Genomic DNA, 19,955 nt, shown 5'->3' on the forward strand with positions numbered 1-19,955 from the left:
ACGATGCCTTTAAAATCCATTAAAGGCTATCTCGGCAAGCCCGCCAGAGCATTACAATAATTGCTTCTCTTACCCGGGTGGAAAAAGACATATCTGTCAACCAAAGAAGTGCAAAAGCAATTAACACCTCTATATTCTGCTGGGAAATTGCCTAAATTAAAGAAATAACAGGGTGGTATCACAGTTATTACATGCTTAATATTTCATAATTAGCATAGATGTAGGGGTCCTCAGACACCCCCAGGTGCCCTCCCTAGGCCACCAGAGCCTGGCTAAATATAAACAGGACACAGAGCATATTTGTTTACATATGTGTCACCTGCGATTCTTGGGTTACATTTTTCAAAAACTTAATGCAGACCTGGGATTAGACTATGCACTGATAAACTTAACATGCAGGTCCATATAAGTTTCCAACAAATAACGTCCCGTGAACAAGAAGCACACATCTGGATTCTGTGCTGCCGTCCACAGACGAGCCTTATGGGGCTTCCTCCGGGGCTGCGGAGCCATACAGAAAGTTTACAGGTATCAGGGCTTATGTGCACAGAGTGGGGGTGCAGGAATGAGCCCAAGAATTAGATGGGTGTGAATGCCCCGTAACAGCTGCTGATCCAGATAGCACAGAGGCTCAATCTTTCAACGTTTCTTTCCCAAAAGATGGCATGTGGTCCTTTCGTATGCCACACAGACATGGAAATCTGGTTAGACATTTTGAGACACAGAAATACAAAGCCTTGACAGATCTTTTCCTTAGGAGATAAACCTGCATGTCACAGGAGAGGGAAAAAAGTACTTCTATTTCTTGAGGTATAAAGATAACTCTTGGCATCCTCAGAAACACACACGCACACGCGCACGCACGCACGCAAGCACGCACGCACCATGCTCTGATTTCCTCTTCGGCAGAGGCTGGCCAGGTAAAGATAGAACTATGGAGCACACAAAGAAAAGCACCGGCGCTTCTGGGAAGACGCTTTGAGAGTCTGGAGTTCATCCACTTTGCTCCGCAGCAGAACAAACGTCTCAGGTGACCTCCAGGGCCTGCTGACTCATGACCACCTACACGTGCGTGTCTTCCTGTGTGTCTACCATCACCACCCGTATCCTGTCTGAACAGCTCGCACACTCCCATGTGAGAAACTCATTCAGACATCAGCTCAGATGATTAACGATCAGGAAATAGGACTGATTTCATAAGCAGTAGTCGACACAATCTTCTGATCGTCCAGGGTCCAGGACTCCTTATGCCCAACTCCCTGATGCTGTCCCCACACTTGCGGTTTAAATCTGAAATGTCTCTCAATGGGTCTGATTTAGGATGCTCAATTCCCAGGTAGTGGTGCCGCTTGAAATGACGTGGGGCTGCGTTAGCATTGCTAGCTTACCAGGAGTGGGCTTGAGAAAGGTCAGCATTAACAATGAAAACACTTTTAAACTATAAGCCCATACAACTATTTCCCTCCCTTATGAGGTGCCTGATGGGTATTTTGGTTACAGTGATGCTAAAACCCCATCTTGAGGAGATGGGTGTGGTCTGTGACTTGTATCTAACCAGGAGGTTCCAGATGTATGTTAGCGAATTTATGTGCTGAATTCAGTGCCCAGCCTCCTGGAGACTTCCCTCCTTTGTGGCCAGTGCAGTAGTAGACAGTAATGGGGGCTGAAGGTGACCTCAAGAAAACACAATTAAGGTTCTGTACTTAAGTCTGCCAACAGACGGAGTGAATGAGCTTGGGAATAGATTCCTCTTTCATCAAACCTCAGATAACACTCTGACTTTGTAAGACCCTAGGGAGGGTAGATAAGCCACATTCAATATCCTAATACACAGAAGCAGACAGAAAATACATGTGTATGGTTTTAAGCTGCTGGATTTGTGGTAATATTATTAAGCAGAAGTAGACAATTAACATAGATGCTTCGTGTGTATTAACTTGTATAATCCTCATTGTAGTCTCATTTCGCACAGCGGGAATGCTGGTGCATGAAACCTAAGCAACCGGCTTACTTCCACAGAGCAGCAGGTAGGCGGGCTGTTGACACTGGAGCAAAGCAGGGGGGCTCCAGAGCCTGCTTCTAACCTAAGGAGCGTGGCCTTAAGTTACCTCCAAATCGCATTTCCCATACTATATCCCACTAACATGAGTCAAACATCCAAATAACACGCTAGACATACAAACGGAATGAAGGAACTGTGTGTAACCTGATCAGTCAGCAGAGAGCACGAAATGCAGGAAGAGCAACAAGTGCTGCCTTTAAGTATTTCTGGCAAAACTAAACACATCCATTGCTGCCCTGTATCAGGGGAGTAACAGTGGCCGCTAACTGCTTGTGTATGAGCTCGATTTCTGCCTTTAAAAAACACACCACCCCTATGTTCTTATGACAGGAAGTATTTAAAAATATCGATAACTTTTGGTTCAAATGGTGTGCTGTTAATTGGCTTAGTGTGGCATCAACTGCATAAATGCCTCCACCCCTCTCTTGTTTCTCCTCTGAAAAACTGAGTGTGATCTGTCCATCGGTATATGGTACTTTCAGGCAGTGCCAATTTATTGCTATTACTCCTGTTAGTCTGTAGAGATTTACCCTTTGTAAAGATCTCTCTTAACAACCTGGGAGCTGAAAGGTTCAAGCTCTAAGGCGCATTGAGACTGACACCCAAAGCCTTCCCAGGAGAGAATCGAGGACTCAGGATGGGACGTGGTGCTCGGCTTTCAGCAGAGTGAAGCTTGTCATTTTTAACATCTGTTAAGTGCTTGTCAAATTTGTGGCTAATTCTCTGCTAAATAGAGCAGTATATTGTGCAATAATCAGGAGGACAGTCTACTTCCAAGCTACAGCCTGAGTAAAGTGATCTCTGAGTTAGTCTTCTGCTAAAAGATGAGAGAAGACACTTGAGACCACAGGAACACACACACACACACACACACGATGTTATTGAATATAATTTGAGAAAGCTACTTCAGTCTCTGTGAGCCTTAATTTCTTTATCCATAAGACTGAGTTAATTCTTTTCTTTTTTGATTAAAAAAAAAGAAAGGCTAGATAATTTTTTTGATATCAGATGGATTCCTAGAAAATTTTGAAACTCTCTCTTCTGAAACCTAGATAAATAGAATGGAAATAAATATTCAGGACAACTGGACAAAAGCTGTAAATGGCCTCGTATTATAAGGAGGATGGCTGACGGGAGAAAACCTAGCCTCCAGAAGACATGAGATCAAGACCTATAAGTTTTAGCTGACAGCACAATCAATGCAAATATCACTTCACCTAAAAGTGCAGCCTTAACCTACATCACCAGGCCAGGGAAAGCAATGAGATGCTCGTACCTTGTTCTCTTTCACAAAGCCGTCAAGGGAAGGCATTCAGTTTGGTCACCTCGAATGCTAAAGAGCATTGACAAACCGAGAAAGACTGGCAGAGAGTGGAAATCACATCACGCATAACAAAGGACTTAGGGAGGAATGTGTCTTGTTTGATTTGAAAGCAACAACAGCAGGAAGAGATGATGAATGCATTCAGGTAAGCACATGACTGGTTGGAAGAGAGAGTGGAATAATTAGAACAGTCAACAAGTAATGGCTTGAGGTGGAAAATTCAGTGCAGTGGCACAATATAAATGTTCAACAGGCAGAGATATGAAAAAAGTGGGGGCTACTGTGCAATACAGGCAGATCTGTGTATTTAATCATATTTAAGTCAGACAAATTGAATATAGAATTTTTAATATTGAAAGCTGAATGTAGAGGAAGAAAAAGTTGTGTGTGTGTGCTTGTTTAAGATATAGGTATTAAAGTAGTATGTTGTAGAATATTCCTTTACATTGCATGACAATATGTCACTATGATTGGTTTAATGAAAAGCTTAATGGCCAATAGATAGGCAGGATTTTTGCTGCAGAGAGAAAGTTGGGAAGAAGGGCAGAGAAGCCAGACAGGTAATGAGTTGGACACACAAAATGAGACAGAGTTAAAAGTCACATGATAGAATGTAGATTAATAAAAATATGGGTTGATTTAAGTTATAAGAGCCAGTTAGAAACAAGTCTAAGCTATCAGGCAAGCTTTCATAATAAGAGATCTCCATGTGGTTATTTGAGAGCTGACTGGAGGGATAGATAAAGACTTGCTATAAATCCACTTACAGTAGTCTGAGTCCTACTTCTACCTCACCCTTTATAAGGGATGATTCATAAAAGTAATGGGATCCTAATGCAGACAAAACAAACCTGGACCACATTCAGTTGAGAATCCTGTGGGGGTGGGGGGAACTCAAACTATTTAAATGACTGGTTTGGGGAGAACTTTTAATAGACCATTTATTTGAATGAAAAGAAGAATAACCTTAAACTAGAGATGAGTCTAACAGCAGAAACAGTTGCAGAAGATCTTGAAACAGAATGTTTAAATGACAATGGTTTCTATAGACTTGTATATGAATGCTTGGTCTTCAGTTGGTGGCTCTGTTTAAAAAGGATTAGGAGGTGTGGCCATGTTGGAGGCGGTGTGTCACTGAGTGGAGGGCTTTGGGGCTTTAAAAGTGCACACCATTCCCAGTTAACTCTGTCTTCCACTTGTGGATCAGATGTAAGGTCCCAGTAACTACTCCAGCAACAGTCTGGCCTGCTTGTGGCCATGCTCTCTGCCATAATGGTCATGGACTCACCCTCTGAAATCCTAAGCTCTGATAAACTCTTCTATAAGTTGCCTTGGTCATGATGCTTTAGCACAACAAAAGAAAAGTGACTAATACAACCACCAGAAAGTCCCAAAGATTTCTTATAAAGCATCCTAGGAGTTCATATGAAGAAATAATTGTGACAAAGAGACACAGTGGGAGTTGCTAGCTGAACCAGTGCACAATATGTGGGGAGGACATGGGTGCCAAGGTCAGAAAAGTAAGGCTACTTCCTCTTTGGATTGGGGGAGGTAGGTTTTGTGAAAGAAGGGTTACGCATTCTATACTCTGTGCTGATTACCTAACATGGCCCAGGAAATCCACTCATTCAGTCTTTGAAATGACATCCCTTCTTCTTGGAAGCTTAGCACGCCTTCCCTTCACACTGCACAAAGGGCTTCACCTCTCCTTTCACACACATTTTCTAGTAAGGAGCTCTGCTATCCTGCAGTCTCCACATTGTCTTTCTTCTCAGGGAACTCTGGTCTCTTCCCAGGCTGTGAGTTGCTTTAATCCCCACTTGCTCCTGCAGCAACCTCCCACTGAACAGGCAATCCTGACTAGCACACAGATTTCTGTCTTCTTTCCTATTTACACCACTACATATCTGTATTTGACACCTGCCCCAGAGGCCTATGGCCCTTCCTGGAATGTAGCATACCATACTGTCTTAACTTTCTAATGTCTCACTGCTTCTGTTTTCAACATGCCTTCTGATGAGTTCTGTCTCATTGCTCAGCCCTGAGCCCTGCTACATCCCAGGTTCAGCTCAGGATGTTGTCTCCATCTGCCTGAACTACCTAGATGATTTCAGTTACTCCCCAAGGCACAGATTCCATCTCCACACTGAAAAACCCAGAGTGTGAATTTCTAGCCTTGATCTCCTCCTCTAAGATTTTAGGGTTCATCTCCCATGTATCCTGTGCTTCCTGCATGGGCCTCCATCTGTGCAAATAGCCTCAGTATTTACCCAGAGGGTACGTGAAAAGCCTAAGGAATACCTCAGAGTTCTCCTTACCTCTGTCAGTCCATGTCTCATTTGTGAGCAAAGTATGGGGAGCTTCATCAATTGGAGAGTTGTTTTACTACTGCCACCTTGATGTGGGATTCCCCTCTGTATGCTGTGAATACCATTGGTTAATAAAGAAGATGTCTTGGGCCTGTGGTAGAGTAGAGCAGAGCTAGGTGGGGAAAACTAAACTGAATGCTGGGAGAAAGAAGACAGAGTCAGAAGCTGTGTAGCCCTGCCTAAGACAGACGCCGGAACTTTACCCAGTAAGCCAAAGCCACATGGCAATATACAGATTAATTGAGATGGGTTAATTTAAGATATAAGTCAGCCAGAAATATGCTTAAGCTACTGGCCAAACAGTATGGCAAATAATATTGTTTCTAGGTGGTTATTTTGTGAGTCTGGGCAGCCTGGAAACAAACAAGAGGCCTCTTGCTACAAATTGGTGCTCCAACATGTGCTAGCTAAATCCACATAAAACCTGAGAGGAATTCTAGACACTAAAAAACAAAGTATAGCTGCATTTTTTTTTCCTGGATGGGCTCTGTTTTCTGGCAGCATGCTGCAGCACCTTTAAGAGAAGTCTTTCAGGAGACCAAGCACTTGAATGACGTTTGTGGGCCTGGGTGATTGTGTGCCTACTTGGAGTTGGGAAGAAAGTAGCTGAGACCATGCCTGTGGCTCAGGGATCAGGTCTACCAGGCTCTCACAAGCAGGAGAGTATGGCAGATTCCTGCCACAATACACAGAGATATTTCCAGGTCATGCAGTGAGCTGCACTGCAGATTTAGTTTTTTTTTTTTTTACTCAGATAACAAGGGTTTACATGCTGCACGAGGCTTCCCAGAGTTGAGGTGGTGAGAATGGTTCTCACCAGGCAGTCTCAGAGGCAGTGATATATGCTTCCTTTATGTTAGACTGGGCAGAGCCCACAGACAGGGCTTTGCTGGCTCTAGCCACGCCCACTTAGCAATGAAAGAAAGAAAAAAAAAGATGCTTCTGGTCAGAAAATAATTACAGATATACAATAAAGACAGATTCAGATAAAAAGGACCTCTAACTGGGTCACATAAATGTACATAGGCTGGGGATAAATGTACATAGGCTTGGGAGAGAGAAGAAAAAGAGTACAGAGAGTTATAAAAAGAAGTAAATGGTTTTTAAAAAATAAAACAAAGTCTTTAAATAAACAGAGTAAACTTGTAGAAAAGTAATAGGAATAAATAAAAATAAGCCACATAAAGATGGAATATACACAGAAAGTCTGGATTATGTATATTATTGTGTTTTCTTTGAATTTTTTGACTGTGAAGGAGCTAAGTACAGAGAGACATTTCATTGTATGGGCTGCTAATGTAAACCAACCTAAATATTTTAAAGGTATCTTGATTCTAAACTTTGGGACTAATGATTTGCTGCTTTGGAAAAGAGGTTCTACTTTTGTTTCTACAGAAGATGATAACCTGTAGATTAATTCCAGACTAATGTGGTTTGATGGACCAAGACCACCTGAAAGGTCTCTATGAACACCCCCTAAAATTACTTCACCCAACAAAAATCAGGAAGCAGTTTGGAGAGAACTATGCCTAAATTCGCTAAATGATTGTTTATAAATGTTTGTTTACATTTAAAGGGGGATATGCTACAGAGATTTCCATTTTTATGGATCTTGCTTTATTGATATAAATTTAAAGTCAAATATATATATTTCTGTTCTTGATTGAGGTATTGTGTTTGTGCAGCTCATTTAGAAATGCAATGTATAATTAAGAAATATAGGTTAATAGATAGTCATCTATAATAGTCAAGCTTCTAGTCATGTTAGTTAGGTTTTCTAGATATATAGAAATATATTCCAGTTATACAGATGTTATTCAAATCTTTCAGAGACCTTCAGAATATGGCATTTAAAATGTTTAAGAATTTAAGACTTTTCATGACAGTGAGACACATCTGCTCCTGGCAGCACCAATTACTTCAAGAGGATGATGGGCATCGAAGAGGCTCTTTATGTTAGCCATTTGGAGAAGAAAGTGCTCTTGCCTGGACTGCTTGGTGGTATGCTGTGTGAACTGGATATGCAGAACCCACAGAGAAATGACTGCTGAACTTGCCTAAATGTGAGACAGTCCTTCGGGGTTCCTGCTTCCTGAAAGAGTCTGCCAGAAATTCTGCCGGACACAGAAGAAAAGTGACTGATAAGTGGCCAATATTTGTGGAACTGTCTTTAAAATTTCCTGCTTCATAGCTAAGTGTGCCAGACACTATGGGCCTATAGGCTGAAGATGGATGCCCCAACAGTACAAAAGAACTTTGTGATTGTTCAGGCACCAAGATGTCTCTGTCAATTCTAGAGTTTTAGAAGTTGCTTACAATGTACTTTCTGTTTACTTAGGTAATATAATATCCTTCTGGAGTTTGATGGAGTTGAAGAATATATAGTTACCGTTTTCCTTAGTTATGATAAAAAGATAAAGTAGATACAAATATTGTCATTATAATTCTTACTTGATACCTGTTTTGTTATATGTGATTTTACTATGTTAAAGTTAAAACCTTCCTTTTTATTTAAATAGAAAAGGGGAGGTGATGTGGGATTCTCCTCTGTATACTGTAAATACCATTGGTTAATAAAGAAGCTCTTTGGGGCCTGTGATATGGTAGAGTAGAGCTAGGCAGGGAAAACTAAACTGAATGCTGGGAGAAAGAAGGCAGAGTCAGAGAGAAGCCATATAGACCCAAGACAAATTCTGGATGGAACCTTACCTGGTAAGCCACTGTCTCATAATGATACACAGATTAATGGAGATGGGTTAATTTAAGATATGAGAATACACTTAAGCTATTGGCCAAACAGTACTGCAAATAATATAGTTTCTGTATGGTTATTTTGGGAATCTGGGTAGCTTGGAAATGAACAAAAGGCCTCATACTACACTACCTCAACCTCATATCCATTTCTTTCTACCCCACATTAAAAATATCATCATTTTCACAACTTCTTGACTGGTCTAGGATGTTACCATTGCATGCATGAAATACAACTTCTCATAGGTCTCTCTGCTTCTGCTCTTGCCTACCATGAGCTGTTAGGTTAAAAGAAAGAGAAAATTTCGTCAGTTGCTTTAATTGCTACAGGCCTGCAATAGCTTCTGTCAGCAGACCCCCATGTCCAAGAGTAGTATACCATGTATCATACAATACTATCATTTTAGGCCAAGAGGGACACTTTTGTTTTCTTCTGTCTTAGTTTGTTATTTTTTTTGTCCTATTGGTTTTTTTTTGTTTGTTTTATTGAGTGAAACGGGGAAGGTGAAATTGTAAGAGACTGCTCTTTCATTCCCAGTCACCCAGACCTGAATAATCACACAAAACTATATTAATTACAACACTGTTTAGCCAATATCTTAGGCATATTTCTAGCTAGCTCTTACATATTGAATTAATCCATTTCTATTATTTTATAGGTTTGTGGTTTGTTACCTCTTACTTCTTGGGCAGCTACATGGCATTTGCCTCCTTTGACAGCTATATGGCATCTCTCTAACTCCGCCTACTCTCTCTCTATCCCATCCAGCCTGGCTATATTCTGCTCTGCCATAGGCCAAAGCAGCTTTATTCGTTAATCAATAAAAGAAACACATATACAGAAGGACATCCCATATCATGAAATCAGAAAGATGGGTGTGCAGGGATGTGGGGAGGACCAGCAAGGAGTTGGTGGAGGAGACACATGATCAAAATATATTGCGTGAAAAAAATTTAAGGAAAAATATCTATGTAGCCAATTTTAATTATTTTCCTTGAGCTGGAAGCTCTGAAAATCACAAATACATGAAACAATACTTTATAATAGCATACTATATTCTATATAAATAGTATATGATACTATATAGTATACTATTAAATGTATTATAGTACTGTATGATACATGGTATACTACATATAGTATGTAATTTATATATGCTATAAAACCTATCATTTATATAGCATGTATGTAGTATATACCTTTATATATAGCATATAGTTTATATACTATATAATATATAATTTATATGTCATATATATTATACATCCCTACTTAAATTTATTTATTTATATTTAGAGATATATAGTTATGTATTCCTGTACATTTAGAGATATATTGTTATAAATCCCTATATATATATAGGGATATATTATCTATCTATCTATCTATCTATCTATCTATCTATCTATCTATCTATCTATCTATCACAATAATAAATATAATATAATATTAATATTATAATATTAAATATAATAATGAATATAACAATACATTTACCTCCTCCGTTCTTCTAGGCCCTAATACATGGAGAAAGTATTATATGAGCCCCAGGGTCTCAAGCTATTGCTCATTAGCCCATGTCTAATCACAGCACCCATCACCGAGGACTGAGAAGGATACATGGCCTGGACAGACAGGACAAACCTTCATACCCTCTCAAAGCCTCAGAGAAGAGGTTCAGTTGGTCTCCAGAAGATGAAGTCTTACATCTCATTATCAGTAAGAATTCTCTCTACCACCATCAACTGCTCGTCAAGACTCTGCTCAAAACTCACAGTAATCTAGAATTTATTCAAGCTTCCAACTTGTAGCCCTGTGACCTTCAACAAGGGACTTTTAGCTTCCAGAACATGAGTTCGGTCATCTCTCCGGAGGATACCTAAACTTACTCTGAGATGCCCAGAAGAAATGAAGAGTGGCGGGGCTGCGTCAGCATCTAGAACACAGCACGTGCTGAGTGGCAAGTCCTCCTGTACTGCCCTCTGCTTGTCCACCTGTTCTCTGTCTCGGGACCAGGCTGGACTGAGGTCACTTCATTCTTTTAAGTCCCTATGCTTGGGGTTCACTTTGCGCAGGGTCCTCTTTCTCATTCTGTGTTTCTTTGCCTCTTTAAGTGGAAGCCCTCCAGGCACTCCATGTCCATGGAGTGACCTTTTCAGTGCCATAAATCAGCTGCCCACTTCTGTACCAACCAAGTGCCAAGTATTAGGAGTCTCAAGGTCACTTCTTGGAAGACTCTCATTCCACGTCAGTGTCTCCCAGAGTATGTGGTATAAAAACACTGGCGGATGCCAGGTAATTTAAGGAGGGATACATAAACCTTTCTTTACATTTGTAGCTGGAAATTTATTTATATTATAAAAATAAAATTGGTATATCAAACTGAGATATCGAAGCATAAGAGAAAACCAAGAGAAGAATCAGTTCAAAAGTACTTGAAAATTACAGTAATTATACTACAAGCAGAGCTGACTGATATAAAAAACGTGCCACATGAGAGCCTGAACAGGAAGCAGTCTGTCATTTAAGGCTGATGGATAAACATGGAGTATCCATGGCCCCAGGGCACAGAGCTATAGGAAATTACAGAAAGTTCTTCTCCACTTTTCTCACATGCTGGTCAAGAAACACAGTTTCACCTCCCTGATTTTCTAAAATCACTTCATTTTAAACCCTGAATTGGAGGTCCCTTTGACTTGATGAATGGGACTATTGATTTTTCCTTCGATGCAAGAGCTTTGGAGAGAAAAGAATTCCCTCTAGTTCTTAGATGCACATCCCTTAGACAGTGTTTCTCAGACACTGCAAGGCTGCACTAGCTGTGGTGGTCAAAACCAGTCCTTCTGACCCTGAGCATACCTAGAATACGGCATTGCCTAAACACCATCACCCCGATAGCACAAGAGATTCAGGAAACACCATGGTAAAACAGGAAGTCCCTATAAATAATCTCCTCTTAAATTTCTTGCGGGGGAAGCATTAGTGGGGAATCACTCGCTGCATATGCACCATTTTGCTGCAGTTCAGTCATGTATATTTACTGGTAGGCCTGGGAGACGTTCAAACACAAGAGGCTGACATTTCTAAATTGCTAAGGAAGGCTCCAGCGCTGAGCACACAAATCAAACTGCTCCTTTCACTAGGTGCTACTTGAGAATTCAGTCTGCATCCCAGTCGCACACAGCAAAGTGGATCAGCTCTCTGGGAGAAATCTCTAATATTTGCCAGCCATGATAAGTAATGATTCTCTTCTGCACGATTCTCTTCATAAACTCTAGAATTTTTTTACACGCATGTTAGCCCTTTTCTATACTGTAAGAGTGAAAAAGAATCATTGTCATCTAGTCAATTTTATTGTGAGATGAATTTAAATGGTTTCCTCAGGTGGAGGAGGACTGTACAGATCTATTCTGCCCCACAGGAACAAATGGGCCAAGGGAGAGACCTTTGGTTTCTAGTTGATCGATATTTCATTCACTAGTTTTGGGAGGTGATTTCATGAGAGACACCATATTTGGTGCACACTCAAGAGCAGTGTGAATATTTGCTGCAGACTAAAGGCATCAGCAAGTGTGATAACAGAGGCTGCTGCACACTTTAGTAGGGTAAATGCCATGGACTCAGTCTTTGCAGAGTCTTTGCCCATTTCGACATTCTCTAAACACTGACTGACTACCTACTGCCTGTAAAGTCCCATTCGGTTCACTAGAGATCCCAAACGCAACAGATGGAATGCCTATCTGATGTCACTTGCACTTCATCGAGGGCCCGAGAAAGAAAACAGTAATACATTTAACAATTGGTTTCAGACAGTGCTGAGTACCATGGCGGGAAAATGAAAATCGGTAAGGGTAGACTTGGGAATGGCATTGCTGTCAACACTCTTGGCTATCATCTTGAAATTGATTTAAAGTAAACGAGACATTTCAGCTACCTTTGTGAATAATCAGTGGTGAAGTGCACCTGCGGCACCAGGGAGTCCCTGCATGGCACTGCATGCTTGCAGGCTGAGCAGACTTCCATCTCCACTCTGGTAAGATTCACTCATGGTTTGGGGAGTTTCACTGATAGAACTAAGGAGTGGAAGTGACCCAACGCCAGACTCTGAGCAAACGGCCTTTGCAGGCCCGAACACTGGCACAGCTCTGCAATCCTGGCGTCAAAGTCACACTAGATACTTGCTGCATTAATGAAAATGTGGATGGATGAAGCATCGAATTGTGTGAACAGCAACAGGAAAATGATAAACAGAGACATAGAGACCTTCAACGTTTAGAACTGTCCTCTCTCCATAATTCAAGGCTGCCAGTTCTCCACGATGTCAAGGACATGACAATATCTGAAACTTGGACTGAAGGACTGAAAACTGGCCAATGAGCCAATCAGTATCTTTCCTAGTATTTCCCAAAGAAAAACGCCATCCTCCACAACTTTCTGTGACCTAAGTTTGGATGTAGACCAAGACAATTTTTCTGGATGCACTGAATTTTTTGGAAAGATAATAGAGATGACACCTCCTAGCTCACCACATTTGTCAGTAAGTAGTACTGGTTCTTTATGATGACCACTAGAGCCAAGGAAAGACCCTCTTTGGACAGGGACACAAGCCCAGTACAGCGCTAACTCCAGGACGTGGAAGCTGATCCAGGTCCCATCTCTTCCCTTTGCACACAATAGACAGAGATGATTAAAATACTTTCTTTAAGTTGGAAAACCACAAGATATTTGAAAATCTGCCGAATCCAAAATGTGAGCAGATTTTAACTGAGTTGTATGGTCCTTTAATCAACCTAAATCCACTTCCCCAGTAATATGCCAACCTAAGGGGACTCTGATCAAAAGCTTTTTAAAAAAAAAAAAAAAAAAACTAGATGTGTGGTATCATTTAGCTCTGAATATCTTTGAACTTGGAACTCATCTTATCTTTGAAATAAGATTAAAACTTTGCTTCCTTATTTAGTATTATTTTTTTTATTGAAGGTTATCCTTAAATTTTGTCCTTCATTGTCACAGGGCCAGTCACAACATCTTTTACTACCTTCACTGAAATTCACAAAAGCTTGTGAAAGTCTTAAAGAATCTTTTTATTTTATATTTTATACCACAATAGACATGATTAAAATTAGGAGTATCCAAATAATATTAATAATGCATTTTCTCTTATCCAAAGCAAATGCATTTTGTTCCTAAGAGATTTTTAATACATTGCTTTTTTTGGAAGTGAAAGGAGGGGGATGAAAACTGTTTAATGGAAGATACATATTTGACTTGTGATCATAAAGTAATTGCTATACTAATTTTGAGTTTACATGGAGATATTGGGTTTTGAAGTAAATGGAAAGCAAATTCTATTTCTGTTCAAACATCCAAGGTAACCCCTTTGTTACAGAGCTGCTGGAAGATACTGTCTGCTAGGCCATGAAACTTGTGCAGCCACGTTACGGAAACCTATGTACTAGGTCTGTATTTATAAAATAATGTTCAAAGTTTCAATTGTCATAAAACTTTCACAGACAATCTTAAGATAGCCTTGCCTATCTCATCCTCTCCTTCTACCCATCAAAGAAAAGGCTAACAGGAATAGTTAAATTCGATCATTATTTTTGGATAATCAGGTGCACAATTTTGCCGGCACAAACGAACATGCCTGCTCTTTGAACGTTTTTGCCTCCTTGTGCTGTCTCACTCGGCAGGAGCTAGCCAGGTTAAATGGCTCCAGGACAGCGCCTGCCTTGGGAGGTCTCTCTGCAAAGATCAGAAGCTGTCTGAGGAGCGAAAACTGCCTTCTCACTGCCTCACTGTTGGCTGAAAACTTGCTCTGCTCAGAGGGTGGAAACAATGCCTCGAGGGAGGTGAGATTGGAAGGTGAGCACAGGAGAGAGAGGGACCCAGTTTAGTCCACAGAAAACCATGAACATGTGTTTACAGTCTTCTTGTCCTGTCTCTTTTCTGTCCTGGACCATGCAAGAGCAAATTCGGCAGGAGAGCTGGTGGGAGAAAAGGCAGGAGAATTGTGAAGATTCCTTGATGCTGGTTTATCCTGCTAAGTGATTACTTGCTAAAACTCTGGGGCTCTACTAGTTTATCCGCTAAATGACTACTTGCTAAGGCTCTGTCTGGGGCTCTGCTGGTTTATCCGCTAAGTGACTTCTTGCTAGGGCTTTGTCTGGGGGCTATGCTGGTTTATCCCCTAAGTGACTACTTGATAAGGTTCCAGGGCTGTGTGCCTTTCTTTTCCCCAAACAGCAGTTTACAGTGGCTGTGAAGTGAGAGACCAGAGCAGCTGCAGAATCTCAATAGTGATTAGTTGGGATGGAGTTTGGGCGGAGCTCATTTTCTGTGTAAGTAGCAGTAAGGAACCGTACCAACCATCTAGGTTCTCAGCCGTCTGACTAGTTTATCTTTTTTTCTCTTGAATTGTTTTAAAAATAGAGAAGATTGTGAAGACCTGTTCTCTCTGGCCCCTGCTCTATGAGGGATGAACAGAGAGAAGTTTCTTTGTGGCCTACTTCCATGAGAATAACCCATGAAGCCTACAAGAAAATAATTTTAGTGACTTTACACACACCTGGGAGAACAACAATTCTGTAATGGAGAATCGCTTGTGTGATGTGAAGTACAGTTATGATTTACCAATCTAACACAATGTGTCAGGTGAAAACATGGCTCAGGGACTTTAAGAAAGCGTTTGTCCATTCAAGTGAGTTATAATAGTATGTAACATTAGCAAATCCTTGGAAAGAAATCATGGATAATAGCTTATGATATTTGTCATTGTATCCACATACCAGAGATAACACCAGGGGGAAAGAGGACTATGTTTTGACTTCAAGCTTCAGAGGTCTTAGTCTGTGGTGAGTTGGGTTCATTTGTTCTAAGCTCATGGTAAGGAATCCAAGTGCAGAAAATCAAATATCTGACATTCTTATCAAATATGGGAACTACAGTGTCCTTCTCCAGTGGGCAGGGGCAATGGGAAGTCTCTCATCTCTTCCTAAGAGAGAAATGCCAGGTACCAGCAAAGGTACAGAAGTCAAGGAGGCCGATGGTATAGAGCTGACATTATTGACCTTGAGGTACCGGGCACCACTCCCAGACCAAAACACAGCTTAGAGATGGAGCCGATAGTTCTTCTAAATGCATCCAGCACTAAGAATGATATTTCACAGAATGGAATAGAAATCTTGGCACTGGGTGATGCCAACCAATTCCGGATCTTAAATTACTTCAGAATCTTCAAAGCAGCAAAATAAAGAGACAGATGCATGTCTCTTTATAAGCCATGAATTTCCTAATAACCCTAAAGCTTCAAACAGGACGTAAACACAATCATAGGCAACTCTTAAAATACCAGACAGGAACCATGAGCCAAGTTTCCCACAAACTAGACTCATCTTGTTCTTATTCAAATGCAATACCTCCCTTTCATCAACTGATTGGCCAACCTATTCAACTTAATGTAGGAAACGCTGCTCTGTAACTCCCTAACTGCCAAAATTACTCTCATCCAAAGTCCTATAGTTTATCTTTAGCTGTGCTTCATGAAATATATACACATTTTAAATGGCTTTTAAATCCTATTAATGCTTTTAACCCAGCTCTTACACACAGGTGCTCTCATCAATGCTTTTCTAATTATCAAGTTGAGATAGTATTTTGCATTTCCTTCCTTTTTTAATTTGACAGTGTACATTCTTTTCTGCCAGTCTCAAATCCAAAACTTCAAAATACTGGCTTTGAGGTAGAGACATTTTAATATATCGCTCACAAATGTTTTATGTGAAAAATGTCATTCATTGTATCACAAGAAACTGAACCATCTTCCCAGGAACACGAAGTCCCAGAGTTTTACAAGAGTCATCCAACAGAAGCCAAACTAAGTTGGAAGAGATGAGAAGAAAGGAGTCTCTGGTCTACCCACACCACTGGCATATGGTTCTGTCGTGCCCGGCACTTCAGTAAAGACATGGATGCTGCCGTCAAAGCTATCCTGCTGAAACCAGAGGTCAAGACTAGCAAAAGACAGAGTTGATATCAATTCAAGACATTTTACAAAGAGTTTTGCCGTGGCAGGCTGCAAGAGGAATCCTCATAGGCCAGTGAGGTTTCCTGACTTCGTTTCTGTTCATTGTTTGTCCAAGTCGTGTAGAACGCAGTCCATGCTCTAGGAGAAACATGGGTACCAAGTTGGAACTATTTAGGACCACCAAATAACAGGGCTTCGCAAATAAGTAAAACAGCTGAAATAGCCAGCAGTCTGGTCTAACCTGGGATGCTCAGTCTCCTCACAGCCAATGCTCCATCAGGCGGCTTTGTCTGGCTGGCAGATTTAGTGTAGGGACTCTCATCTGCAACGGTACAATGAAGGGTTTGGTTAATTTCCATCCATTTTCCAGTGTAGTGAAGATCTATAGTGGATCACAATCCTTCTCAGAGAGAGAGAGAGAAAGAAAGAGAGAGAGAGAGAGAGAGAGAGAGAGAGAGAGAGAGAGAGAGAGAGAGAGTAGTCAGGGACAGGAGGAAGAGTTGATGACCTGAGCCTTACATTTGGGTAAGTTTTAGGATGAGTGGATGTCCTGAACATCACTTTCTTCTTGAGAAAGAGGGACATAGTTCTCATGTACCCTCATAGGGTAAGGATTGAAAACTAAAATGCACATGGAGACATTTTAAAGATGTTAAGAAGGGTGCTAGTAGGCACAGCAATCCTCTGCTGGTTGTCTACACCTACCCATAAACAGTGACTAGGTGTGACAGGAAGATAAAGACGGGACAAAATGGCTCAGCGGAAGGAAAAAGGAAAGGAGAGGAGATGCAGTATTTCAGAGAAGCGGATGAAAGAGCGTTAGTACCGCAAGAGAATCAAGACAACAGTTAGTAGGTTCTTCTTGGGAACACGAACCAGCATTCAGGGTAAAGCAGAAGGGTGGGGTCATTCCAGAGGTAAGATTGCAGAGGCTGAGAAATGGGGAAGAAGGATGGCTTGGCAAAAATAGATGTGCATTGCAAAGGGCCGTAAGTTCTCTTTAACAATGAGTTAAAAAAAAAACAACCCACCACCAGCAGAACAATACAGAGAGCAACTGAGAAGACAGAGGGCCCAAAGCATCAGATGTGTAAGCGGCAGGGAAGAATCTGGGTGGTGGCCACACTAGGTGTCAAGATCATGGAGGAGGTGGGCCCACCAGACTGTAAGTAAAGTGATTGGCCAAGGGTTTTCTGTGAGGAGGGAATGTGAGTAGTGGTACAGGGAGGCTCATGGTAAGGGTTAGAAGAGTAAGGAGCAATGCTTCCAGGTTAGGATGGAAGCATCTGCATGAATGGGAAAGATGATGGCAGGAACAAACCCTTAAGCATCTCAGGAATGGGATTGATAAGGCTTGAGGAAAAGAAATCTCGTCCGACCATCCCCCAGCACGTTAGTCATCTGGGTAACACAATGACACACCCTCCCACGCTGAAGCCCCGTTCACTCTGCTGTCATTGTTTTAACTGCGAATCGTTAAAGGATTAAAAGGAATCATATTGTACACAGCAAACTATTAAAGACAACAAGCATTTAATTCAGTGGCAAGGTTTATCATCTGAGGGCTGTGCCCATTAATTCTCGCAGCTCTGTTGTGTGTGTTTCTGCAGCAAAGGGCTCATTCCTTCTCGACGATGTGTTTTTCCTGTAAACGGTTCAGGATTTCTTTATGAAACGAGCAATGTCTCTATAAGCAACAACAAAAGGAAAGATTAACACTGCTGTAATGGCAATTAATTTGAAAAACGGCAGGCACCGTCGCTTCACGTTCATATACCATTTATCACACAATTCTGTTCATTTTTCCAACCATAACGAAGCTATTGGCTTTAGGGTACCGAAACAATCAGCATCATTCATCTGCTTCTGAAGTAGCAACGTGAGTCTTGGACTTCTCATTGCAAACACGGTGTTGACAAATACATTTCACAAAACAAACCTAAGCATTCGATCATGAAAGTGGCCATTTGTCCCACCACCCATCCTCCCCCTACTGAAGAGGCGAGTGAGTTTTCCACAGTGTTAGTGTAATAACCAGACATTCACTTCATATAACTGTCGTACAAACAGGCTGCTTCTGTGCAAAAATCGGAGACTCACAAGGCTGCTCCAATATTGTGTTTCCTTTCCTTAGCCACGACTTGGCAACAGTTCACCTAGAAAGACACTGAGCCAAGGGATGTGAATTACACACCCAGGTCCAGGAACTGCAACTTAAGGCTTCTTCAGTTTTCAATTCGTCAGTTAGGCCCTGGGTTGAGTAGTGTAATGCTGGGGTTTCTTAAAGAGCACCAGAGATTTTCCCAGGGGACTCTTGGGTTACCTTCTCTTCATGTTCTATTTCAAGGAGACCATTTTTTAAAAGACAAAATTCACCTAGTTTGCATTTTAGAAGCAGTCATCCCAGTTAAATTGTTTTCTCATTTATATTTGAAAGTGACTTCCTCAGTTTAGGCCTGAGATCCTCTGGTAAAAAGGTTGAAATTGAATTATAGATGGCCATCTGACCAACACCTCTATCACCATTCCTGTGCCACCTCCTCCCTCCCAGAAGCAAGAGCATCCTTCCCAGGCACATGAGAAAGAAAAAAAGCTTAGCCAGCAGCCAGAAGCTGTGTCGGCCAAATAATCACATGGGAAAAGCTCAATATCAGCTAAGAATAGCTTGCTAAAGATGCAAGGGTGATGGCTGCAATGCCTGATGGGAGTGAGGCGGGCGTAAGTAGAGGAGATGCCTGGTACAACATAACGGAGTTACTAGGAGACGTCGCGAAACACTGGCTCTTCGTTTTAAGTGCAACGCCAATATATAATTCATTGTTTCCAGAATGGTCCTAAAAGAGCCTTTGGATTTCTTTTAAGAAACATATTAATACTTTTATTTCGTTTCATAGGGAGGCAACCACTTTCATACACAGAAAAGAAACATAGATCAAATAGTGACATATCTGAGTCATAGCAATTCTAGAACAGCACAGCACATGCAATAGGCGTTCAGGAATATTTTGTTGATAGACTATGGTATTATAAAAAAAGTACATGAGCATATTTCCACCCACCTCTGTTTTTTTCTTTTATTTTTGGGTGTGGGAGGATTCAGATTTATAGACTATCCCTGTTAACGTCACATCATAATCCAACTGTTAAGAACTGACAGCCTAAACCACTTTATATGATTTTGTGGTTAGTACCATGGCAAGCTAGAAATATGTAACTATTTATAAAATTGGTATAAATATACATTTTCTTTTACATTTATTCAGATTTTTAAAACAATCTGTCAAACAATTGTCAATTTATTTGCTTCCTGAAACAAGGTCTCACATACCCACATTGCTTTTGAATATGCTAGGTAATTAAGATGGTGTTGAACTCTCGATGTTTCTGCCTCACCACCTAAGGACTGGGATTACAGATGTGCA

The 19,955-nt window shown here is 41.0% G+C and overlaps 1 protein-coding gene across 14 annotated transcripts in view; it reads right to left on the reverse strand.

The window, feature by feature from the left end:
• Positions 1-19,955, reverse strand: part of Grip1 (glutamate receptor interacting protein 1) — a 625,790-nt gene that overhangs the window by 166,424 nt on the left and 439,411 nt on the right. For 10 of the 14 annotated variants that reach the window (XM_075954111.1, XM_075954113.1, XM_075954106.1 and 7 more), the window contains exon 2: positions 16,775-16,855. The exons of the other annotated variants lie outside the window; for them this stretch is intronic. In XM_075954111.1, coding sequence (XP_075810226.1) covers positions 16,775-16,855 — 81 coding nt within the window. The remainder of the gene's footprint in view (positions 1-16,774; positions 16,856-19,955) is intronic. 14 annotated transcript variants of the gene reach the window in all.

This window comes from Microtus pennsylvanicus, chromosome 20 (assembly GCF_037038515.1).
Source record: "Microtus pennsylvanicus isolate mMicPen1 chromosome 20, mMicPen1.hap1, whole genome shotgun sequence".
Taxonomy (NCBI): domain Eukaryota; kingdom Metazoa; phylum Chordata; class Mammalia; order Rodentia; family Cricetidae; genus Microtus; species Microtus pennsylvanicus.